This window comes from Cyprinodon tularosa, unplaced genomic scaffold (genome assembly GCF_016077235.1).
Source record: "Cyprinodon tularosa strain WSP-4 unplaced genomic scaffold, ASM1607723v1 ctg105, whole genome shotgun sequence".
NCBI lineage: Eukaryota > Metazoa > Chordata > Actinopteri > Cyprinodontiformes > Cyprinodontidae > Cyprinodon > Cyprinodon tularosa.
Genome location: NW_024037838.1, coordinates 414,697 through 441,590, shown reverse-complemented (window position 1 = coordinate 441,590; position 26,894 = coordinate 414,697). Strand labels below are relative to the sequence as shown.

General features: G+C 38.4%; 1 protein-coding gene across 1 annotated transcript; it reads left to right on the top strand.

The window, feature by feature from the left end:
• Positions 1-72: 72 nt before the first annotated feature.
• Positions 73-25,978, top strand: eftud2 (elongation factor Tu GTP binding domain containing 2). Its single transcript, XM_038284276.1, has 28 exons — positions 73-218; positions 1,455-1,570; positions 1,647-1,809; positions 2,818-2,896; positions 3,007-3,082; positions 5,814-5,879; positions 5,963-5,998; positions 6,117-6,207; positions 6,305-6,387; positions 6,477-6,643; positions 8,168-8,292; positions 12,641-12,704; positions 12,777-12,867; positions 12,954-13,089; positions 13,257-13,384; positions 13,525-13,718; positions 13,802-13,913; positions 13,984-14,124; positions 14,217-14,318; positions 15,675-15,757; positions 15,916-16,002; positions 16,645-16,771; positions 18,193-18,280; positions 20,216-20,334; positions 20,531-20,625; positions 20,722-20,875; positions 25,550-25,657; positions 25,750-25,978. The coding sequence occupies exons 2-28, from the start codon at positions 1,466-1,468 to the stop codon at positions 25,843-25,845; spliced, it is 2,916 nt and encodes a 971-aa protein (XP_038140204.1). The 5' UTR covers positions 73-218; positions 1,455-1,465; the 3' UTR covers positions 25,846-25,978.
• The last annotated feature ends 916 nt before the right edge of the window (positions 25,979-26,894 follow it).

Sequence of the window (26,894 nt, the reverse complement as noted above, 5' to 3'; positions counted from 1 at the left end):
TTTGAGTTTAAGTCCTGTCTATACTCCAGGCCAGTATGTGTCGCTAATGTCCTTTGAACGAAGCCAAACACGCCGATATACGCTCCACGAAGAAGAAATACAACAACGGCGTCTCACGCGCATGGCGCTATTTGAATGAGCATTTGATTTCTTATAACTATATTCAACTCATTGTTTGGGAACATTTACACTTTTCACCGCTTTATATCAAAACACAGGTGCGTGTTTTTTATGTTTTTGCATTTATTCTTTATATAAGAGCTAGAAGCTCTCGATAGCTAGCTGAACTGCAACGTATCTTTTACGTAGCTTGTAGTCCGTTGAATTACTTACCTAATAGCTCGTTAGCATGTCAGTTTATTGTTGGTTTGTCGCGAACATGAAAATTATATTATATTTTTGTCAACTAATTGCTATTGTTTTCTCGAAACTTCCTTGAATTAAACACCAGGGATGCTATATCCTCAACCCTTAACGACACTCGGTGTTAGCATTAGCTGTTGTGGTTAAGTCTCTATCAAGTAACAATTGTTTTTATTTTGCTCCAAAAACATCGATCTTTTTAAACGGTGAACACAAAGATCCTAACTTATGTAATAAAATTGATATTTAAGCTTATCATTTCCTATATCTTATTTAATAAGTACAGGCGCCTAGTTTTTATGCAAACATCCCTTGTAAAAATCTGCACTCCTTTTCATTTATAATTTATTTCAGTCGTTTGAAAGTAATTCTTAAAAATGCAATTTAATTGCATGAAATAAAGCACAAGAGCTGATTGTTTTCTACATTTAATAAAATAAACCAAACCAAAACGTTGTTAATCTGTATTACCAAAGCCAAATATCATTAGGCACAATAGGAAGCATGGTGGTGGCAGTATCATGTTATGGGGTTTTAATACATAAAATGGAAATTAGTTTTATTTTAAGATTGATGCATGTTGTGAGTATTTTAGATCAAGAGGAACTGGCATTACAATTAGATTAATTTCCCTCTTGGATTGATAAGATACTGAAGCATACAATCTAATTCATCAAAGTAATGGCAGCATTACAAGAAAATTAAGTTTTTTAAATGGCTGAATCATGACTTAGTAATACATTATCATACATAATACATTATCCACCTGTGAATAAGATGTTCTTACGACTTAAGATATATTTCTTAAGATTTTTACAATAGTTTGAAAGTGAGACGAAATGTGAGACAGACTCCTACCAATTGTTTGCATGTTTTTACAGCCATGTTTTTTCCACAATTCGACCACTTGCTAAATTTGAGTAAATAGTACACAATATGCCTCATATTTCAGGTGGGAAAAGTTTGAACATCACTTATCCTGTTGTCAATTATTTAAGTAACAATCCGTAAATTTTTAAGACAGAAAACTCTTCAGAGCTGCTATTTTAGCTTTATCATGAAGTCAGTGAGATATTTGATATCCTTTGCAGTGTTCTAGAAGATGGAGGCTGATCTATATGACGAGTTTGGTAATTACATCGGTCCAGAGCTGGACTCTGACGACGATGAAGATGATCTGGATGCAGAGGACAGGGACATTGACGAGGTACTACTCAATTTCCTCTTGCTTGTAGTTGTTAAAGATTTTAGTAGAAACCTGCCATGGGTTTGATATCTTACAGAGAGATGAAGATGAAGACGACGAGCCTGCGGATGAGGATGAGAATGTACCCGGCATGGAGGTGGTCCTGCACGAGGACAAGAAGTATTATCCCACAGCAGAGGAGGTTTATGGACCAGAAGTGGAAACTATTGTCCAGGAAGAAGACACGCAACCTCTCACAGGTAAGATCAATTTAATGTTTATAGAAGCAGAACATCTTGGAAAATTAACTCTTTTTTTGCTAAAGCAAATAAAAAAAAAACAGTACTTTGTACACCATCTTTAAACTTGGACCATATTTTGCAGTTACTACAATTCAAGGTGACCAGCCTCTGTCTCTTTATACCCTGTTAGACCCGCCTTTCAGCAGATTCTGAATGTAACTAAATGAAGCCTGACTGATTGATAAAAGCTTAATGGCCATGCACTGGTCAGTATTTAGGGAACCGATCGGCGATAACAGATCACAAAAATAAATATCTGCCAATTGCTGACTGCAGCATCAAATCTGCATTTTCAATATGCTGTCTCATGTACAGTGACGTTTTATTTTAGGTATTAAAATTATAGGAGATCAGAAAGTATCATTAGTTATCACTTTTATAGTGTAGGAGGCAGGAGAGACAAGCTTTTTTAAATCAAAATGAAAGAGGAAACATAAAGACTAAATGCAGTAAATATAGAATCAAGAGCCCCCAGATTAGTTTTTTTTTTTTTTTGCTTTTACTGGCATTTTCTAAACCTTAATTAAGGGATTCTAAATTCTTTTGTGTGTTCGAACCTTAAAGCTTTACCCGTCGCTATAGTCAGTTGAGACACTGACTTTTCTTTAAAAATAAAAATAAAAAAACAACAACAAAACAATATTTTGTTTAACTTTTCTGGCAGGTACAGTTTATAGGATGGGCTCCTGTCATGTGCTACACCCTAACCCCTAACTCCCTGTGTGGATTAAAGTCTGAAAGGACTTTGAAAATCCTTTGCATTATTTCCAGTATTTTTTATTTATTTATTTTTTATTAGACTTGGCACAGTAATAAAAATTTTGGACTGCTTTAACTACTTTGACGTGAAAATATAGATTGAATTGAAGGCTAATTATATTAAATTAAAAGGGATTTTAATATTGTCACAGAATATGCCTGGACAAAATATTCTTATCAGTTTTACCTCCTTTTTCTCCCCTCTAGAACCCATCATTAAGCCTGTAAAGCACAAGCAGTTCACCCTGATGGAGCAGGAGTTACCTGCCACTGTTTATGACATGGAGTGAGTATCAGACTTTGGCAGAATCCTCTTCAGTTCAGACTAAATGATTAAAAATGCAGCAGAGTGACATGCATCACTTTTGAGCTCTCTCATCCTTTTCATCCACACAGGTTTCTTGCAGATCTGATGGATGGCACCGAGCTGATCCGTAATGTCACCCTCTGTGGTCACCTCCACCATGGCAAGGTTAGCTTAGCTGCAGCTTTGTCGCTGAACCTGGCTCTCTCCTGTAATGTAATACTCTGGGCTCAGGCTTTTAGCCAAAGAAACTATTTAAAGGGATAAAAACATAGATGAAATAAAAGTGATGGTATTTTCTTTATTTTGCTTCACTGTAAAAAAAAAATGTAGCGTAAGACATTAGATTTCAGTCATTTCCAGATCCTGATGTGTAAAAAAAAAAAAAAAAAAAAAAGTATTTTCTATACTTTATTGCTATTGCCCTTTTCATCGTTTTTATTACTTCTTTCTTTTCCTGCATATTATTACAAAAACATTGATTTCCATAGTGAAATATCATATTTGATTTTACTTTAATCGGCAGCAGGCGATTTTTGATATTTCATAGGTTGAACACCTTGGTGTATGACACCTTCAGGCCTTGTGCGGCATAGAGGGGTGTGGCGTTATCCTCCCACCAAAAAAAACTAGAAATTTAGACTCTGAAAGGCTATTTCCTGCATTTTGAGGAGGAATATACAGGTGCTGGTCATAAAATTAGAATATCATGAAAAAGTAGATTGATTTCAGTAATTCCATTTAAAAAGTGAAACTTGTATATTATATTCATACATAACATACAAACTCATATATTTCAGATGTTTATTTTGTTTAATTTTGATGATTACAAATGACAACAAATGAAAATCTCAAATTCATCATATCAGAAAATTAGAATATTACTGAAGACCAATAAAAACAAAGGATTTATAGAAATGTTGGCCAACTGAAAAGTATGAACATGAAAAGTATGAGCATGTACAGCACTCAGTATTTAGTTGGGCCTCCTTTGGCCTGTATTACTGCAGCAATGCGGCGTGGCATGGAGTCGATCAGTCTGTGGCACTGCTCAGGTGTTATGATAGCCCAGGTTGATCTAATAGTGGCTTTTAGCTCTTCTGAATTGTTGGGTCTGGTGTATTGCATCTTCTTCTTCACAATACCCCATAGATTTTCTATGGGGTTAAGGTCAGGAGAGTTTGCTGGCCAATTAAGAACAGGGATACCATGGTCCTTCAACCAGGTACTGGTAGCTTTGGCACTGTGTGCAGGTGCCAAGTCCTGTTGGAAAATGAAATCTGCATCTCCAAAAAGTTGGTCAGCTGCAGGAAGCATGAAGTGCTCTAAAACTTCCTGGTATGTGGTTGCGTTGACCCTGGACCTCAGAAAACACAATGGACCAACACCAGCAGATGACATGGCACCCCAAACCATCACTGACTGTGGAAACTTTACACTGGACTTCAAGCAACATGGATGAAGTGCCTCTCTTCTTTTCCTCCAGACTCTGGGACCTTGATTTCCAAAGGAAATGCAAAATTTACTTTCATCAGAGAACATGACTTTGGACCACTCACCAGCAGTCCAGTCCTGTTTCTCTTTAGACGCTTCTGACGCTGTCTGTGGTTCAAGAGTGGCTTGACACAAGGAATGCGACAGCAGAAACCCATGTCTTTCATACGTCTGTGTGTGGTGGTTCTTGAAGCACTCACTCCAGCTGCAGTCCACTCTTTGTGAATCTCCCCCACATTTTTGAAGGGGTTTTGTTTCACAATCCTCTCCAGGGTGCGGTTATCTCTCTTGCTTGTACACTTTTTTCGACCACATCTTTTCCTTCCCTTCGCCTCTCTATTAATGTGCTTGGACACTGAGCTCTGTGAACAGCCAGCCTCTTTAGCGATGACCTTTTGTGTCTTGCCCTCCTTGTGCAAGGTGTCGATGGTCGTCTTTTGGACAACTGTCAAGTCAGCAGTCTTCCCCATGATTGTGTAGCCTATAGAACTAGACTGAAAGACCATTTAAAGGCTTTTGCAGGTGGTTTGAGTTAATTAGCTGATTAGAGTGTGGCACCAGGGGCCATCAATTTTGAACCTTTTCACAATATTCTAATTTTCTGATATGATGAATTTGAGATTTTCATTTGTTGTCATTTGTAATCATCAAAATTAAACAAAATAAACATCTGAAATATATGAGTTTGTATGTAATGTATGAATATAATATACAAGTTTCACTTTTTAAATGGAATTACTGAAATCAATCTACTTTTTCATGATATTCTAATTTTATGACCAGCACCTGTAGTTAACCATTTGTCTTTGTTAAAACACTTCTTTTGTCCTGATTATGGGAAGCATGTGTGCTTGACTAGAGGTGGAAATTTCATATGGAAAACATGAGATCATTTTCAGGCACAATATTATGTTTCATAGGTTAATTCAAACAATCAGAAAGTGTACCGGTAATTCTCCGTTCACAGCGCAATTTGAGCAGCCAAAAAGCATCTGCTGCTTCATTTTTGATACCTGTACACATTAAGGTCATCAAAGATGCTCCTGAAGCGCAGCCATTAAAGTGAGTCCAGGTGCATCTGAGGCTTCTGCTGCTCCTGTGTTCAATGGCAGAAAGTGGCTTTGCTATATTTGCTGTGATAAGCTGGTAAATAGCAGTTGAAATATATTTTTGTAAGAAAGTCCAACTCTAAACATCGTCTGTGCAGTCTGTTTATCAAGATTATGATCCTGCCTTCCAATATTTTGCTGTCTAATGATATTTAATTGTTTCATATCATTATAATCATTAATAATAATATAACCATGTCATGTTTTGATTAAATCATGTAGCCCAATGCTAACTATTTGTAGAAGGCTTGACTGTAGAATAAATTCCCTTTAACAAGTGGTTTTCTTTCTCTCAGACTTGTTTCGTTGACTGCTTGATTGAGCAAACCCACCCTGAAATCAGAAAGAGGGATGATGTTGATGTAAGTTTTCTCTACTTCCGTTTTAAAACCTTTTAATCGTCGGAATCAACTGCGACCAAACTTGGTTTTGATCTGTTTTCCAGCTCCGGTACACAGATATCCTTTTCACAGAGCAGGAGGTGAGTTTTTCTTTCTGATTTGAGTTGAATTAATCTAACATTATTTCTTGAATAATGTCAGTTTATTTCTGAAAGATAACTTGGTGCCTCCTCCTTTATTCTGATGTGTTTTAATCAGAGAGGGGTAGGCATCAAAAGCACTCCAGTCACCATGGTCCTGCCTGACTCCAGAGGGAAATCATACCTTTTCAACATCATGGATACACCAGGTCTTGCAAATTAGCCCAACATGTTGATTAGGATAAAATATTTATTTTAATCATGAAGAAACAAAACATTAACATCAGGTTTTGTGTCCTTCAAAAGGCCATGTGAACTTTTCTGATGAGGTCACATCCAGCATGAGGATCTCGGATGGAGTCGTCCTCTTCATCGATGCAGCAGAAGGAGTGGGTTACCTTTTTTTAGGTTATCCATATATTTTAGATTTCCTTTTGTAGAATACAGAGCTCAATCTCCTCCTCCTCTCTCTGCCCAGGTGATGCTGAACACAGAGCGTTTGATTAAACACGCGGTCCAGGAGCGCATGGCCATCACCATTTGCATCAACAAGGTGGACCGACTCATCGTTGAGCTAAAGCTGCCGCCCACAGATGCTTATTATAAACTTCGACACATTGTGGATGAGGTCAACGGTTTGCTCAGGTAATCCTGTTCAGACATTATGTTTTGCTCTGCTGTAGGGCTGCAACAAGGAATCGATAAAAATCGACTTTTAAAAGCGTTGGCAACAAATTTAATCATCGATTAGTTGTGTCGCGCGATTAATGCGTCATCCGCCGCCGCCGTCATCCGGGGGAAGAAAAAAAAATATGGCGGAGCGAGTAGCGCCGTAGTTGCGAGTAGCGCCGTAGTTGCAGTGTTGCCAACTCAGCGACTTTTCAGACCCCTCCAGCGACTATTTTTCAAATAAGCGACTAGCGACAAATCTGGCGACTACGGTGTCACTGGCGGCTTTTGCCTGCCGTGGGGCGCCTCCCCCATCCCAACCCCTTTCTCCCTCTCCCACAGGAATCCCTCTCAGCACGGCAGTCAGAGCCGCAGGATTTTAGTGAGGAGTTTACCCTCAGCGTCCAGACTGCAAATGAAGCGCGCATGCGTCGGGATTGACGGCGCAAATTGATCACAATAATTAAAATAGCCGGCGCTTTGTAAAGTGAAAAAAGTCGTAACATGCAACTTTTGTAAAAACAAATGAACATGGCACGGAAGCACCACTGTTATGACGCAGCACCTGAAAAGAAAACACGTTGGAGCCTTCAATGGCAGTGAAGAGAGCTGATCAGCAGGTTGAGTAACCATGTTTGTTTGGTTTTAAAGTGGGGAAACGTAACGTTAGTTTCTCAGGCTACTTATTTTACTTTTAATTTCATTTGAATTAGCTTAAGCAGCGTTTATATTTTCTTTATAAATAAATTAACTTGCAAATTATGAGGGCAAGGCTTTTAAAGTTTAAATCTTCTGGCAAAGATAAAGTAAAGAAGATCCTGCAATTTATGGAAGTAAAGCAGAATAAAATCCAGCAAGATCAGTAATATGTCAATTAATTATATGCTACATTCCCATGTAAATATCTGTCTTTGGAGGATGTGTTTTTTTACCACCCCTAGTTCTCTCATTTTTATTCCAAATACAATTTATAATTTGAATCACAGGGCTATTTTTATCTCTATGGTTCAGTATTTTCTCAAGTAGCAACTTTAATTGCTATACTTTCCTGTCTTAAAAGGCAGAATTCTTCTAGTCTAAAAAAATTTGTTGAAATGGGGGGGCCTATTGTTTGAACCCCTTAGGGGCTTTTAAAAACAAAAATGTCTTTTTTTGCGCTTTATGAAGCAAAGTACCCTATATTTCTCATGTAAGTTTGCGTAGTTTTAACACAAACATTTATTTTTCATATTGCACCAGGACAGTTAATGAGCAACCTGTACTTGTGTGCTTGTTTGTTCTGTCTAAAATGTTTATTTTGGAATAAAGAGGTTAATATAAAAAATATTTTTTGTCCGATTCATAGATTAATCGAAAAAATAATCGGCCGATTCATCGATTTTTAAAATAATCGTTAGTTGCAGCCCTACTCTGCTGTCTTTTGATTAGTAGAGTAACTTACCCACTTCAGTTTTTGCAAATTTCTCATCCCTCTTTTTTATTTTATTTTTTTTATTTTAGCACGTACTCCACAGATGAGAACTTGGTGGTGTCTCCTCTCCTCGGGAATGTGTGCTTCGCCAGCTCTCAATACCACATCTGTTTCACCCTGGGTTCCTTTGCCAAGATCTACTCAGACACCTACGGTGAGATTTGCTCAGCAGTGAACAGGCAGAGCTGAAAAAACAAAAAGCATTTCACTCTTCACATTATTCTTCTGCTTGCTCTGTTGGGCTGAAACAATCAGATTAATCATGATCAATCCCATGTAACTGGAGTATAGAGACTCTAAAACCTGCTTTAGCTGACAGGGCGACCCTATTAGAGCAGAAACTATACTAACATTGTAAGAAAATATATTAATATTTTGCATTTAAGATAAAAAAAATTATAATTTTTAATCTGTCAGTATGCTGTCAAGGAAAGGTTTTAGTTTCATCTGGTTTACTTCTGTAAAAATCTTTAAGAAACATTTTGATCGATTAATCAAAAAAATAATCAACAGATTAATTGATTGGCCAAATAATTGCTAGTTGCAGCCCTATTGCTCTGTTTTCTTAAATTATTGGGTTTCAGGTCATCCCTAATATTTGAATATTAAGCAAAAAAAATAAAAATACACTGATTAAACACAAAATGCAGTTTTGAATGATAAAAATAAATAAAATTAATTTGAAATCGTGGTTTTACTTTAACATCACTTATAATCTGAGCTAAGATTAAAATTCTCTCCCTCAAGACTGAATACTACCTGAACTGTAGACATAAGAATTCACTCAATGTTTGACATCATGAAGTAGTAGTGATAATATAAAAAAAAAAAAAAAAAAAAAAAAAATATATATATATATATATATATATATATATATATATATATATATATATATATATATATTAGGGTTGTCACGATACTAAACTTTTCAACTCGATACCGATACTAAGTAAAATATTCTATACTCGATGTCATTTTCGATACCACAAGGATAAAAACAGACTCCAAAATTCAACAGAAATTTTTTCATTATTAAAACAAAATACAATAAATAGATAAATAAATACAATAAACAATATTTTGAGGTTGTATGCTGTGCACAATATTAAGCAAACTTGATAAAAAAACTTACAAAATTGAAATTAAATGTTCCTTCCTTGGCTATGCTTTACACACATAACAATGAAACTAGCCAAACCAGTTAAAAACAAAAATAATTCTTAGCAGCTGCACCTGTTACAGAAAAAAGTCTGCAACCGAAAAGTGCAAAGAATTATTCAATCACACAGTGTTCAGAAAGGGCATTTTCCTGTATTCTGCACTCTAGATGAATGACTGTTTAGGTGCCACTGGTGGTAGCACTGTATCGATACTTTTGAAAATAAGTATTGTATCCGGATACAACTTTTCAGTATCGATACTATTTTGAGTATCAATACTTTTGACAACCCTAATATATATATATATATATATATATATATATATATATATATATATATATATATATATATATATATATTAGTCTAAGAATGTTTAAAAATGGCTCAAACTTCATTGTAATCCATCAGTTTAGAAAGAGGAACCGTGGAGAAATGTCCTTGCCTGCAAAAATTGTTCCAACATTTCATCAATTTATTCATCCAGGAGGTCAGATAAGAATCCAGAACATCTAAAGCTCTGCTGGTATCACTTCTCTTAGTTTAGTTCAGTGCCTATGAAACAGAAAAAGAGAGAGAAGTAACAGGAATAATACAGGTGCTGGTCATAAAATTAGAATATCATGAAAAAGTAGATTGATTTCAGTAATTCCATTTAAAAAGTGAAACTTGTATATTATATTCATACATTACATACAAACTCATATATTTCAGATGTTTATTTTGTTTAATTTTGATGATTACAAATGACAACAAATGAAAATCTCAAATTCATCATATCAGAAAATTAGAATATTGTGAAAAGGTTCAAAATTGATGGCCCCTGGTGCCACACTCTAATCAGCTAATTAACTCAAACCACCTGCAAAAGCCTTTAAATGGTCTTTGAGTCTAGTTCTATAGGCTACACAATCATGGGGAAGACTGCTGACTTGACAGTTGTCCAAAAGACGACCATCGACACCTTGCACAAGGAGGGCAAGACACAAAAGGTCATCGCTAAAGAGGCTGGCTGTTCACAGAGCTCAGTGTCCAAGCACATTAATAGAGAGGCGAAGGGAAGGAAAAGATGTGGTCGAAAAAAGTGTACAAGCAAGAGAGATAACCGCACCCTGGAGAGGATTGTGAAACAAAACCCATTCAAAAATGTGGGGGAGATTCACAAAGAGTGGACTGCAGCTGGAGTGAGTGCTTCAAGAACCACCACACACAGACGTATGAAAGACATGGGTTTCTGCTGTCGCATTCCTTGTGTCAAGCCACTCTTGAACCACAGACAGCGTCAGAAGCGTCTTGCCTGGGCTAAAGAGAAACAGGACTGGACTGCTGGTGAGTGGTCCAAAGTCATGTTCTCTGATGAAAGTAAATTTTGCATTTCCTTTGGAAATCAAGGTCCCAGAGTCTGGAGGAAAAGAAGAGAGGCACTTCATCCACGTTGCTTGAAGTCCAGTGTAAAGTTTCCACAGTCAGTGATGGTTTGGGGTGCCATGTCATCTGCTGGTGTTGGTCCATTGTGTTTTCTGAGGTCCAGGGTCAACGCAGCCACATACCAGGAAGTTTTAGAGCACTTCATGCTTCCTGTAGCTGACCAACTTTTTGGAGATACAGATTTCATTTTCCAACAGGACTTGGCACCTGCACACAGTGCCAAAGCTACCAGTACCTGGTTGAAGGACCATGGTATCCCTGTTCTTAATTGGCCAGCAAACTCTCCTGACCTTAACCCCATAGAAAATCTATGGGGTATTGTGAAGAAGAAGATGCAATACACCAGACCCAACAATTCAGAAGAGCTAAAAGCCACTATTAGAGCAACCTGGGCTATCATAACACCTGAGCAGTGCCACAGACTGATCGACTCCATGCCACGCCGCATTGCTGCAGTAATACAGGCCAAAGGAGGCCCAACTAAATACTGAGTGCTGTACATGCTCATACTTTTCATGTTCATACTTTTCAGTTGGCCAACATTTCTATAAATCCTTTGTTTTTATTGGTCTTCAGTAATATTCTAATTTTCTGATATGATGAATTTGAGATTTTCATTTGTTGTCATTTGTAATCATCAAAATTAAACAAAATAAACATCTGAAATATATGAGTTTGTATGTAATGTATGAATATAATATACAAGTTTCACTTTTTAAATGGAATTACTGAAATCAATCTACTTTTTCATGATATTCTAATTTTATGACCAGCACCTGTAAATATTAAAGCAAGATGAAAAGATGAAAACCAAAAGAAGAGAAAGATCGGTTCAGTTTTCCTAAAAAAAACTAGGATGATCCTGGGAGAGTCATGGGAAACGGTTATATTGAATTTTACAGCAAGGTGTACTCACCCATTACACCTGCTGCTAAACAAACCCAGCATCGTACCAAAAGACAAAGACGCTGCTGATCCAGGATTGGGGTGATTTCCTAAAGATTATCCAAAAAGGATCTAAAAGACACATGTAGGTCCACCACTAGATTAGGATTAGAACAGGTACGGATCAATTTTAAATACTCTGTCATTCAAATAATCCTCAGGGATTATTAATTATAATGAAATTGAACCGTTAACTGGAGTGTTACACACTCAAACATGCAAAGTGCTGAAATGTGTGTGTTCAATTGAAACTATATGTGAGACCTCCTCAGTTCGCAGCTGATTGGCTGAAAGAGTAATGACCTGGCTCGGCCCAAGCAGCCCAACTGATTGTTTTTTTTTTAGTTCAAGTTTATTTTCATAAAATATTTAGTTGTTCAGGAGATGCTGTTGCTGTAGATTGAAAACAAAATAAGGGTAAAAAAACACAACCTTGATGGATCCCTGTGTTTAAAACATGAATAAGTGGGAAGCATTTTGACCCCAAACAGCCCCTGGTTGGATCAAAGCTGAATCAAAGCATTCATGAGCAGAGTTGGTTTAAATCACAGTGATGTAAAACATGAACCAGCAAATGTTTAATCACTTTAGTTGCCAAAGGGTGACGCAAACAGTTCTTTGGGTAAGGTTGCCATTACTTTTTGACATGTTTTTTATTACTAAAGGAAATAAAGATTTGATAACATCATGTTGCGTTAACTCAGGTAACCTTTGTATAGCATTTTAGTTTGATAATCATAAACATTTAGGTTCAAGAAAAAAGCAAAAACAGAAGAACTTCACATGCCTCTGTTCTCAACCCTTTAACCAGATAATTTTGCCTCCACGTGTGGAAATGAAAGCTTAGTTCATTTATGTTGTACATTCTTTCTGTAGAGGTCAAGGGTCAGGTTTTTGGGGTTTTTTGAGGTGTAGAGATAAAGTGAAATCTGTGAGAAGCGACTAACTCCTGTCTCATTCATCTGTTTGTAGGTGATATAATCTATAATGAGTTTGCAAAGCGGCTCTGGGGAGACATCTATTTCAACCCCAAAACGTGAGTATCCTGTTTCTGTTGAAAAACATGTGAAGCTGTTCTCTTCATGGTTTGTCTTTGTTCTCTGTTTAGTCGTAAGTTCACAAAGAAAGCTCCTACCAGTAACTCCCAGCGCAGCTTTGTTGAGTTTATCCTGGAGCCTCTTTACAAGATTCTCTCACAGGTTAGAGCTGGCTTTTTTTAATGAACATTACCAGCTTTGTCCTCAGTTCAAGCTTTTTAAGTCTGTGTAATGCTGTCTATGTCCAGGTGGTTGGGGATGTGGACACAACCCTGCCTCGAGTTTTGGATGAGCTCGGTATCCATCTCACTAAAGAGGAGCTGAAGCTGAACATTAGACCGCTGCTTCGGCTCGTCTGTAACCGCTTCTTCGGAGAGTTCACTGGTGCGCTTTGAAATCTTTACTTTGTTCTACATTTGGAAATTGATTAAAGTATTTTCAGGTCTTCATATGTATCTACATAAAGAGAAAAAAGTGGGAACTTAAAGACTTATAGCTGTCCCAATTTTATCCATCATCCATCCATCTGGAATTGTTTATTTTCTCTGCAGGTTTTGTGGACATGTGCGTGCAACACATCCCCTCACCACAAGAGGGTGCTAAAATAAAGATAGAGCACACATACACTGGAGGCCTTGACTCAGACTTAGGAGAGGCGATGGCAGAATGCGATCCAGATGTGAGTAATTTAATGTTTTGATGAGATGAACTAGATTTTCCTAATGAAAAAAATCTGCTTTTTCTGCAAGAAAATCATAAAAATAAAGAGTCAGTCTCTTCTTACTTTGGGATTTTCCTCCTTCTGATCGTCCTCCTCAGGGTCCTTTGATGTGCCACACCACTAAGATGTACAGCACAGAGGATGGGGTCCAGTTCCACGCATTCGGAAGGGTTCTGAGCGGCACCATTCAGGCAGGTCAGCCAGTAAAAGTGTTGGGAGAGAACTACACGCTGGACGACGAGGAAGATTCACAGATCTGCACCGTGGGTCGTCTTTGGATTTCTGTCGCCAGGTAAACTTCTGAGTTTTACTTGTTTTTAATGGTCCGAGATCATAGGTTGTTGGGTCAATTTAAAGCCTCTAACGTTACTACAGATACCAAATCGAAGTGAATCGAGTTCCTGCAGGAAACTGGGTTCTGATTGAGGGCTGTGACCAGCCAATCGTGAAGACGGCCACCATCACAGAGCCACGAGGCAACGAGGAGGCAAGGCATCAGAGAGAAACGTTTCTAAGATATTTAGAACTATAAATCACATTAAAATCTTCTCCTCCAGGCTCAGATTTTTAGGCCACTGAAGTTCAACACGGCCTCTGTTATCAAGATCGCTGTGGAGCCCGTCAACCCGTCTGAGCTGCCGAAAATGTTGGACGGCCTGAGAAAGGTTAACAAGAGCTACCCATCTCTAACCACAAAGGTAGGCTTGAGTACGGACAAAGTTTATTTTTATATTTAGTTTCATGTTTGTTTTGTTTTTTGGAGCTGATTAATGAGTTGATTACATTTCAGGTGGAGGAGTCGGGAGAACATGTCATCTTAGGGACGGGAGAGCTTTACCTGGATTGTGTCATGCACGATTTGAGGAAGATGTACTCAGAGATTGACATTAAAGTGAGTAAAAGTGCCTTTCCTAATTATCTAGCTACAAAAATTGAATTGGGGACAAAAGGTGCTTAATCTCAATATATTTAACGATCAATGAAAAGGTAATTTATTTCAGCACTCCAATAGAAACTAAAGTTTAAAGCTGAAAAAAGAAATACATTTAAAAAAATTCTATAAGATATTACCATGTTATAACCTACACAAAACTGTACCTTTTTAGACTTCCACCTGTCCTTTACAAGGACAAGCTTTAAAAGCTAATTTCTTAAGAAGCTTGTTTTATTACAGAATACTGTATCCGAGCATTTTAATGAAAAGTATAGTGGACTAAAAAAAAGAGAACTATAATAAATAAGTTGGAGAATAACAAACCAAACCCCATTTCATAGTCTGAATGAAGTTCTCGGTGTGTAACCAGCAGCTGGAATTCGCTTTGAGTCCCACCGCTCTCGGAAGTTTCCAGGACGAGCTACAAACAAGCAAAGGAGACAAAGTTAGAAACATGGAGAACATAACTTCCCTGTTTATTAGCGATCAAACAGTACATTTAGCTTTTTCTCTAGAAACAAAGCTTCCAGAGTCTGCAGAAAAACTCTGGAGTTTCTGCAGTGAGTATTTAGTCAGCCATGTCCTCTGTCTTTGATCAAGTCCAGAATTATCACATCAAGCACCTCAGCCTTGCCTCTGCTGACAAGCTTCATGGACTTGATTTATTTTCCAGCATCACTTGGCAGCTGCCCACACTATCATCAGTACCATTACCTGCCCTGTTGGTCATGATATTGGTGTGCTTGATTGGACAGCAAACTGCCTCGACCTGAACCTCATATAGAGAAGCTGCTCATTACTGTTCACAGAGAAGATGAGACCAGATGCATATGAGCTATAGCCCAACATGAAAGCAACCTTAACATCTCAGTAGAACCACAGACTGATTGCATCAAGCTGCTGCACTGCTGTAGGAATTAATGCCAAAGATGAGTTAGGCTGCAGTAGGAGTCTGTTTAAGGTTCCAGCTGCAGCTTACTGAATCCAAATGCATGAACAAGCCTTTTAGTACGGCCCTTCCTGTATTCATGGTAGTTATGATTATTCCTAGATCTAAAACTAGAGTGAAAAAACATCAAACCCAGGCTGCAAGTAGAACACAGCTGGAGGTCAGCCGGTTTTAAATATTTGGTAAATATGTAAATAAACATGTGGAATTGGCTACTTCGGAAAAATGTATAATTCATAAACAAAATGACTAAACGGGGGTCAAACATATCAATTTCATCGTAACTGTGATCAATTGTTAAATAGTTTTGTTTTTGCCGATGCAGTTTGCATTTACTAATAACTTTCTGCCATTTGTTTCTACAGGTCGCTGACCCTGTGGTCACTTTCTGTGAAACAGTTGTTGAGACGTCGTCTCTTAAGTGCTTTGCTGAGACCCCAAACAAAAAGTAAGCATTTTACTCTCATTTTATCAGATCATGTTCATACATAATGGCACCTAACTGGATAATTATTGCTGCTACTCCTATTATTTTGTGTTACTTTTTAAAGTAACATGCATTGCCCACTCTGAGTGTTTGATGGATCTGTGTGATTTGGTTTGCAGGAATAAGATCACCATGATTGCCGAACCTCTGGAGAAGGGGCTCGCCGAGGACATTGAGAATGAAGTGGTGCAGATCACGTGGAACAGGTACGCCGCTGAAGACTCATACTTGTGCCTAATTGTCTTGTTCAGTAATTGAGTGATATAAGGCTCCTTTCATGTCCGATGTGCTCGTTTTGCTTTGATGTCAGCTTAATTGTTTCTGCACATTTCTGACCATTTATTCTCATTTCATCCTTACGCTGGAATTAATGAGCAGCCATTGAAAAATTAGGTTCTGTAGAAAAACTGTAGAAAAAATAAAATGAGGAATATTGGAGCATGGATATGAAATATTTAAGAGTGGTTTGTTGGAAATGTTATTCGCTGCAGAGTAGCTGTCTTTGTTTCATATAAATGCTCCTATTAACTTACCTCACCTTTGCTTATTGATTGATTCTCCCTTTAATTAAATTGTGCACTAAAAGCATGCATGCACTTCCCTGTTCATCTTGTATGAAGCGCTTGCTTCATTACATATTTTGCTTAAGTGAGGCTTCCTCTCTGTGAGGCCATCTGGTCCTAGATGTGCCAGGGTAAAATAGCAAGGCTGCAAACTTCACATAGCTCTCTTCCATTAACCTCCCCGGCTCCCCCTAAATAAAGCAATCTTGTTAATGTTCCAGTTGACACACAGTGCTCCCACACCCCCACCCCTCAACCAATAACTGTTCTGTTATTTCATGGCAGGAAGAAGCTGGGAGAGTTTTTCCAGACAAAGTATGACTGGGATCTGCTGGCTGCCAGGTCCATCTGGGCCTTTGGACCGGACACAACAGGACCCAATATTCTTGTGGATGACACCCTTCCTTCAGAGGCAAGTCTGATAAAAATTATAACGTTTTTTGCATTGCTGATTGTTATATTATTTTTGTATTATTTTTTTTTTCTAAAGGCTGATAAGATGAATAAGTATAATTTATCTTTATTAGCTTAACTATGAATAAATTCAAAGAAAAGTATAAAAAAAAAACGATCCACTGGACTTTCGCCTACCGTCCAGGAAGCTTTTTCAATTCAAAAAGTTCGAGGCTTCATAGAGTGAACCAAAACAAAGCATTGTTTTGATTTGGTCCACTCTATAAAGGCTCGAAATCAACGCTATTTCTGATATTTTGAAGGGAAAAAGCTTTCTGGATGGGAAGCAAAACCTCTTCAAACTTGGAAACAATGTCCAATGAGTTGTTTTTTGTTTTTTTTTACTTTTTTGGAATGACTATGACCTGGATGACTGAGAATCTTCACCAGCATACAACTATGAATAAAAGCTTCCTAAAGCAATTAAACTGTGATCATTTTATGGGTCATTAAGTCCTTATTTTTTTTTTTTTATAAATGTAGATAAATTAATCTAAAATTTAAGTCATTTTTTACCGTATTATCTTCCTTTAGATAGATCATTTAGAACCTGGTTGAATTGTCTCTATAAAGTGCCTTTAGATGACGAGCTTTGAATTGGCGCTATATAAATAAACTGAACTGAAATTGAATAAAATTTTAAACCAAAATAATTTTTTATTGATTTTACTATTTTCCTTTGACATTTATTAATTAATTATAAAACTATTACGTTTTGTAATTCCTCTACTTCTATGATTCCAAATGGACCAGTTTACTGGATGCATTGGAGTATTCTGCTCTGGTAATAAAACAGAATGGCATTTTTTGTGACGGTTTTGTACCATAAGCTAATAATAAGATGGACTCTGGTTGTCATCATTTTATCAGATATAGGTGTTAGGAGCTATTTTTACTCTGGAATCATTTGAGCTTAGATTTTTAAATGTTTATTTCCATCCGATTGTTGGTCTCTCTCTTTTTCCATGTCCGTTACCATGCTATCATTGTCCATTTTATGCTATCAATCCATCTATTTTTATTATTTCTCTTGTTTTTTATCTTTCAAATATGTTCAGGAATCTATTTGTTTGTTTGCCTGTCCGTCCCGTCATCCATCCATGTGTCCTTCTGTTTGGACATTTTCCCTCATTAATTTTACTCTTTTAATGTATCCAAATTAAACTGAAGTTTTTATACATATGAATGATGAGTAGAAATTGATTAATTCTGAAGATTTGGTTGTGAAAAAGCAGGAAATGCTAACATTACTTGAAAGGTATTGATATAAATTGGTTAAATATTGAAATTATACTTTTTACTTGTCTTTGAAAATAACAATGATCTGATTATTGTTTGGTTCAATCAGAGAATCTCAGAGCTTGTGTGTTTTTTCTGCAGGTGGACAAAGCATTGCTTGGTTCAGTCAAAGACAGCATCGTTCAAGGCTTCCAGTGGGGCACCAGGGAGGGTCCTCTTTGTGATGAACGTAAGTGGTCCCTTAAGTATCAGGACTTTTCTTCTCAACATAAGTTCGGCCATCTGTAGAGATTTTATTTCTTCCAGATTTACCTTACCGTATTTTCACGACCATAAGGCGCACCGTACTAAAAGGCGCAGTCTCAGTTATGTGTCCCATTTCTGTATTTAACACACACATAAGGCGCACCGGACTATAGGGCGCGTTTTTTATATACCGGTACACGTCCTCTACTACCTTTAAATAGCTCTACTGCGTATTTTAAAAATACAGCGGGCCCAATACTGAGTATGACTGTGCTTTATTCATGTATTTATTACAAAGTATTAATCAAACCTGCGAGCTGGCCATGAGACAGACACATCGCAGATGACACAGCGCTGTGATCACTCCTAAATTAACTTAAAATCCTGAAACCTGCCGACGGAATATGTTCGCTTTTATTGCCGGTATCCTGGTGCCTGCACTGTAAATTATTTAGATGAAAAACACCTGCCAGCCGCCGCGGTGAGGCTGCTGTTGAAGGGATTTCTCCTGTCGGTGCACCGCTGGTATGTGGGGGTCTGAGCGCCTCCGACAGAAATAGATAATCTGGATGAACTGACTGCAATTAAGTTTTCAAAAACATATTAAAACTACTTTATTCCCACTGATCACAGCAAATATAGCTGCAAGATTTAGATTATTTAGATGAAAAAACACCTGCCAGCCACCGCGGTGAAGAGGAGGAGACCCGCCCAGAGGCTGCTGTTGAATTAATTTTTCAGGTAGAAAAATAGAGCGGGAGCAAAACAGAGTATGATTGTGCTTTATTCAAGTATTTATTACAAAGTATTAATCAAACCCATCAAAGTCATCATCCTCTGTTTCTGAATTAAACAGCTGCGCTAAATCAGACATGCCAGTTTCCCATTCTTCCCTGTCAGTCACTTTCCGTGCAGCGCGGCTCCTCAGAAATAATGCCGGCTTTTGCAAAAGCTTGAACAATAGAGCCAGCAGACACGTTAGTCCATCTACAATCCATCCGCAAACGGTGGCGTAACTTGCCCGGCGCTGCCTTCCACTTATCCTGAAACTGTGGTCTCCGTCTGTCATCCATCGCTCCCACGCCGCTCGCAGCCTTACTTTGAACGGCCGCTTCACACTGATGTCGAGCGGTTGAAATTCCTTTGTCAGACCCCCGGGATAACGGCGAGCACAGCGTTCATTTGATTCACCTTTTTTTTTCACATCGGCTGTGAGATGGGCACGCAGCGATGGTGATGCGTGGAAAAAAGCACCTGGTCTCCTCACATACACCTGCCTTTCATCATCTCCTCATCCATCCAGCCCGTTTCATTTGCGTTAATATCATATGTCATCAGAGCGCTGTGTCTGTCTCGCTGTCAGCTCCCAGATCAGCTTCTCTGATTGGTTGATGCGGCGCGTCTAGCAGCAAAACTTCAATTTTTCCATCTCGAGCAGCAGCAGCGCGTTGGCAGATGCTTAAACGCTCCCGACGTGCTGCACCTGAAGCTCAAAACGCGCTGCGGGACCTTTTGCTGCACCTATACGCGCGTCAACCATTGACTTTGCATGTAAACTCGCTGCTTCTGCTGCACCTGCTGGGTCCGGTTCACACCGATGCGGTTGAACAGCGAGCACAGCGTTAATTTGTTTCCCCATGTTTTTCACATCAGCTGTGAGATGGGCACGCATGGAGTTACATATTAACAGCGATGGTGATGAGTGGGAAAAAAAACACCTGGTCTCCTTACATTCAGCCACTCTTTCATCATCTCCTCAATGAGGTGGTCTCAAAAGTCGCAGTTACAACACACATAAGGCGCACCGCACCATAGGGCGCACCGCACATTTTGAGGAAAAAAAAAGACGTTTAAGTGCGCCTTATAGTCGTGAAAATACGGTATATATTACTTTGCTTTTTTTTTTTGCTTCTTTCAGCTATTAGAAATGTTAAGTTTAAGATCCTGGATGCCGTCATCGCTCAGGAGCCTCTCCACAGAGGAGGAGGTCAGGTTATCCCCACAGCCAGGAGAGTGGTGTACTCTGCCTTTCTCATGGTGAGACCCTTTCTGATTAGTTCTTCCACTGCTATGATTTGAACCAACATCTGTTTGTCTGTCAGGATTTAGACTTTTATTTCCCACCTTTTGTGCTCATACCTGTCATCAATCCATTAGCATTTCTTTATAAATATGCACTAATCTAAAAGTTCTTTTTGTTTTCTTTAATCAGTGAAAAAATCTTATATTTCAGGCCACTCCAAGGTTAATGGAGCCATATTACTTTGTAGAGGTGCAGGCTCCAGCTGATTGTGTGTCTGCCGTCTACACAGTGCTGGCTAGAAGGAGGTTCGTCTGCATGCGAGCGCAAAATATTTAATCAGAACACTGTCTTTTTTTTTTTTTTCTTCTTTGAAATAACCTGCTTTGTTTGCCATCTATCAGGGGCCATGTTACCCAGGATGCACCCATCCCCGGCTCTCCTCTCTACACCATCAAGGCTTTTATCCCAGCCATAGACTCCTTTGGCTTCGAGACCGACCTTCGCACCCATACGCAGGGTCAGGCCTTCGCTCTCTCTGTCTTCCACCACTGGCAGGTAAGATTTATGGACACAAACATGCAGGCAGTACCTGCCCTTAGAGGATTAAATGACTTAGTATTTGTCTGCTAAAAATAAAAGTGCAGCAGGGAAAAATGAGCTGGGTTTATAATTGGTCAATTTTAAGTGTGTGATTAGTTTCTGTTTGTTAAAACTAATAAAATAAAGGTCGATGATTCTGGGTCGGTGCTTTGACCATAAATTATATAATTCTAATAAGAATTAGAGGAATGAAGTGCTATAAATGACTACATGAAGCTGTCCTTCCTATCCTACATCACCTGTTTTCCATCTGTCAGTTTGTCTCGTCTTTATCTTGTCCAGATATTATTCCAGTGCTCTTCAGTGTTCCCACGGGTCCTTAAAAAGTCTTAAAAGGCATTGAATTCTTAAAAATAAAACTAAGGCCTTAATTGGTATTAAAATGTCTTAAATCAGTCTTTCGTACGTCTTAATTTTTAAAACATCATAAATAGGATTATTTTTATTACGATTTATTTTTGTAATCTAAATAAAACCTTAACATTTTTTTTTTTTAAATTAAAAATAACGGCTCGCCATTATTGGTTCCGTCCCGATAGTGGAAACAATAAAAGCGTTGTTGCGGCCGGGATATTTGGGATATGCACCATTTAGTTTTTGTATGGAAAATATGAGCAAGTTTAAATGTAACTAAAATTGACTATCCAGCCAAGAGTTTTCTCCATGGCTAAAACCAGGGAACATACATGAGGCTCAGTGGATTTTGTGCAAGAAGTCATTCAAGCTCGGAACGATGGGAATTAAGGCAGTGGAGTCACACATGCGAAGCACGAAACACAAAGCGTCAAAATTTAGTTACCGAAAAACAGCCGGCATTTCTCAGTTTTGTTCCACCCTTGTCTCTGCAACGCCTCCACTTATCACCAAATCAAACACTAAGAAAACGATACAAAGAAAAATAGCTGCAAAAAAGACTTAGCACTGGTTATGTTGTGGCTTTTAAAACTCATTTGTTTTGTTCCCTGCTAAAACAAAGTTTGTGAATTCAGTTAAATAATTGTTAAAATATAACTGTCATTTGTTTGTTTTTAGCTTTCTTCCTGTATGGGAACCTTTTCAAAATTTGAAACATTAGTGCAGTGGTTTATGTTAAAATAAAGCTTTGGGTTAAGTTGTTGCAAGAAGGTTTTTCTTGTGTTTCTTTTGAATTTGGTCTTAAATTTTTATTTCAAGTGGCATTAAAAGTCTTAAAAAGTCTTGAATTTAACTTGCCTTATGCTGTAGGAACCCTGCTATTGTTCAGCAATGCTTTTGTTTTTCAATTTGTCCCTCCATCTGTCCATCCTATATAATTTCATCCATTAATCCATCTGTGCACTTGTCTGGTGCTTCTGCACATTCATTTGTTCTTTTTTTCCATTTATACAATTCTGTCTATACAGGTGCTGGTCATAAAATTAGAATATCATGAAAAAGTAGATTGATTTCAGTAATTCCATTTAAAAAGTGAAACTTGTATATTATATTCATACATTACATACAAACTCATATATTTCAGATGTTTATTTTGTTTAATTTTGATGATTACAAATGACAACAAATGAAAATCTCAAATTCATCATATCAGAAAATTAGAATATTGTGAAAAGGTTCAAAATTGATGGCCCCTGGTGCCACACTCTAATCAGCTAATTAACTCAAACCACCTGCAAAAGCCTTTAAATGGTCTTTCAGTCTAGTTCTATAGGCTACACAATCATGGGGAAGACTGCTGACTTGACAGTTGTCCAAAAGACGACCATCGACACCTTGCACAAGGAGGGCAAGACACAAAAGGTCATCGCTAAAGAGGCTGGCTGTTCACAGAGCTCAGTGTCCAAGCACATTAATAGAGAGGCGAAGGGAAGGAAAAGATGTGGTCGAAAAAAGTGTACAAGCAAGAGAGATAACCGCACCCTGGAGAGGATTGTGAAACAAAACCCATTCAAAAATGTGGGGGAGATTCACAAAGAGTGGACTGCAGCTGGAGTGAGTGCTTCAAGAACCACCACACACAGACGTATGAAAGACATGGGTTTCTGCTGTCGCATTCCTTGTGTCAAGCCACTCTTGAACCACAGACAGCGTCAGAAGCGTCTTGCCTGGGCTAAAGAGAAACAGGACTGGACTGCTGGTGAGTGGTCCAAAGTCATGTTCTCTGATGAAAGTAAATTTTGCATTTCCTTTGGAAATCAAGGTCCCAGAGTCTGGAGGAAAAGAAGAGAGGCACTTCATCCACGTTGCTTGAAGTCCAGTGTAAAGTTTCCACAGTCAGTGATGGTTTGGGGTGCCATGTCATCTGCTGGTGTTGGTCCATTGTGTTTTCTGAGGTCCAGGGTCAACGCAGCCACATACCAGGAAGTTTTAGAGCACTTCATGCTTCCTGCAGCTGACCAACTTTTTGGAGATGCAGATTTCATTTTCCAACAGGACTTGGCACCTGCACACAGTGCCAAAGCTACCAGTACCTGGTTGAAGGACCATGGTATCCCTGTTCTTAATTGGCCAGCAAACTCTCCTGACCTTAACCCCATAGAAAATCTATGGGGTATTGTGAAGAAGAAGATGCAATACACCAGACCCAACAATTCAGAAGAGCTAAAAGCCACTATTAGAGCAACCTGGGCTATCATAACACCTGAGCAGTGCCACAGACTGATCGACTCCATGCCACGCCGCATTGCTGCAGTAATACAGGCCAAAGGAGGCCCAACTAAATACTGAGTGCTGTACATGCTCATACTTTTCATGTTCATACTTTTCAGTTGGCCAACATTTCTATAAATCCTTTGTTTTTATTGGTCTTCAGTAATATTCTAATTTTCTGATATGATGAATTTGAGATTTTCATTTGTTGTCATTTGTAATCATCAAAATTAAACAAAATAAACATCTGAAATATATGAGTTTGTATGTAATGTATGAATATAATATACAAGTTTCACTTTTTAAATGGAATTACTGAAATCAATCTACTTTTTCATGATATTCTAATTTTATGACCAGCACCTGTATGTATCAATCTGTGCAAGTTCATCCATTTTTTCACCCATGCATTTATGCACCCCTCCATTCATTCATCCATTGATCCAAACCTCCTCTCCTTCTCACATTTATCATCTGCACATTTTCCCACCAACTCATCTGTAAGTACATCTGATATCCATCCTTTCCTTCCCCAGTCCATCCATCTTTCTTCCACCCATTCACCAAACCATCCATTATACTTAGATCCCTGCTTCTTGCATCCATTCATTGTTTATTGCAGGTTAATATTGAGAGCCTGAGGTAAGTAGAAATATCTGCATCTATTGTCTTCTATGTCAGACACAGACTGTTTTTAAAGTCTGGAAAGTTTTGGAGGAGCCTCTCCTGCTCCATAGGGACCGACATTGTGCACACTCCATCCGCTCTTCTTACTCTGCTTTAGATCCCGAGTACAGCAGAGTGTGAAGTCATTACTTTTGGAGTTTTATGTGGCTGTCTGTGTCTGTCTGCTCTTATCTGACATGTGTTTGCGTCTGCACTCTGCAGAGCTGTGTCAGTGAAAATTACCTCCACTTAGGCTAGATTAATACTTCAGTGCAAAGTCATTAATCTGTGGACAAAACAGGAGTGGAAACATTTCAGGTTTCATCATCCCAACTAATGCTTTATCCCCTTCAGGTGAAAATGAAAGCATCTGACAAGACATCAGACATGAATTATTTATGTCAGACCTGCGCTGGAGAATATATGCATCATTGTTACTTGAATTATATGAAGATGAGAAAAGAGAAACTGACAGATTTGGTTCTGCCTTAGCAGCTTCTTATTAAACAGTTTTTTTTTCATTTCATTTCCTCTTGAGATGATAGTAACAGGTTTTCATTACGTGTCTTTATTAGTTTTTATCATTTATTTTACATGCAGAATGTTCCTGGCTCTCAGGAACATTTTGCAAGCAGCATGTATGGAGGAATGGCTTGATCCTGATTTAATCAACAGTTTCTCCTGCTTTAGGTTTAGGAAAGGAGAGATTCCTGAGAGCATATATTGGTTCAGCTGCTCTAGATAACGAGAACAACAAAGAATCCCTTGAACTGCCTTGTTTGGCCCATTAACCTTAAGTGGCTGTACGTTGCCTCCCTCATTAGTTCTATCATGCATTGCCTTGCCAACAGCATAAAGTTGAGTTTCTGTCCTTGACGGCTCTCATCCATTTGTTGATTAGGCTTCAGCCTCTCCTTTGATTATGGTTTCCTCTTTTCCTCCGTTTAAAATCTCCCTCTAAGGCTCTGAAAGTCTCATTTATTCCTCCATATCCAATTCCTGTGAAAGTCTCCTCTTCATCTCCAGCTAAATGACAATGAATATCCCATACATTCCATGAAGGTCAGGCTGCGAGCTGCTTAGGATAATGGATTTAGTGAATAATTTCAAACGTTCCTGTGTTCTTACTCAACCTGCTAACGTTGCATTGTTGCCATGTTGATCACATTTGATAGAGTGACAATACTTACTCCTCCTTTTTTGCCATTAGGATGACTGATGCTCTCCTGAGTCAGGAAAAAATGTGACTGTTGAAAATGTTCACTCAGCTTGTTGGCTCTGAAGGTGTTGATTGTAAACGGCGCTTTCACTCACTGTCTGTTCTGATTCCTGTTTAAGATTGTTCCCGGTGACCCTCTGGACAAGAGCATCGTGATCCGGCCCCTAGAACCTCAGCCCGCACCTCACCTGGCCCGAGAGTTCATGATCAAGACCAGAAGACGCAAGGTGAGTCTTCTGCATACCTGATTTTCATTTGACTTGAACGTCATCGATTATCAATTTTTTAAAACTAATATTCCTTATTTGTTGCTCTGCAGGGCCTGAGCGAAGATGTGAGCATCAGCAAGTTCTTCGACGATCCTATGTTGTTGGAGCTGGCAAAACAGGACGTGGTGCTTAATTATCCTATGTGAGAAGATTGCCACAGCTGCAGATGTTTTTAACTGCAAAAAACTGTTGGAATGATGGTAACAAAATGATCCAAACTTTTTTTTTTTATATGTTTGCGCTCATTTCCTGTTGGGTTTTTATTTTTTATGTACAAAATTATGTTTTATAGCTCTCATCTTTGGGGGAGTTAAATAAACAAAGTTAGATCTGATGTATGTTTCAATAAAAATGTTTCTAAATAAGAAAAAAAGCTTTTGTGTTGCTTGATTCACATATGCAAAACCTACCGTAATTATCGGACTATAAGCCACGACTTTTTCCCCATTTTTCGACCTTGCGGCTGATATAACAATGCGGCTTATCTATGGACTTTTACAGCTAATGGCCACTAGGGTAATACCTAAATCTATGGATTTTACCATCCACCATGTTGACGTCACATTTGCTTCAACACACAAGTACGGTAGCCGCGAGCGCGGAGGTCCTCCAGAAGCAGACTTCTACCGCGAGTGGTACGAGACAGAACGACAGCGATAAAGACGGACATTGCGAGCGCAAGACAGTTTGTGTTTAAACATAAAAAACTTATAGTGCGTTGCGGCTTGTATTATATGTACAAATCATGCAATTTAGCTTCTGCGGCTTATATTCAGGTGTGGCTTATAGTCCGAAAATTACGGTAAGTACGAAGGTTTTGCAGTCATTTTCTTTATTAAGGGAGAAATTCTCTCTAAACCAGCCCTGACTCTATAGGTTGCTGTCGTTAAATCAAGAATGAATGAATGAACCAAAAAAGGCGATTGGTTCAGTGACACTCAGGCCTGATTGCTGTCAGACTTGTAGAATCGCTTTAATAGAACCTGTCTTACAACATGAAGTAGGTTAAAATGGATGAATCCATAATGACCCAATCTAAAGGGAGCCCTGAACATGAGACGCCAAGTCATAGACTGTTTTGCTGATAATTATCTCAATTTTCCCAAACGAAACCTCTTGATCTCTGATACTTTTTGAACTTGGGAAGGTGGACATCTAATTGCATCTTTCATCAAACTCCCCTTTCAGAAGAACA

What these genes read in the sequence shown, in the direction of transcription:
- eftud2 (XM_038284276.1), top strand. Translation starts at nt 1,466, where the DNA reads ATGGAGGCTGATCTATATGACGAGTTTGGTAATTACATCGGTCCAGAG. An exon ending in ACTCAGAGATTGACATTAAA is followed by an intron (nt 14,319 to 15,674) that starts GTGAGTAAAAGT and finishes TTGTTTCTACAG; the next exon opens with GTCGCTGACCCTGTGGTCAC. An exon ending in GGGTCCTCTTTGTGATGAAC is followed by an intron (nt 18,281 to 20,215) that starts GTAAGTGGTCCC and finishes TGCTTCTTTCAG; the next exon opens with CTATTAGAAATGTTAAGTTT.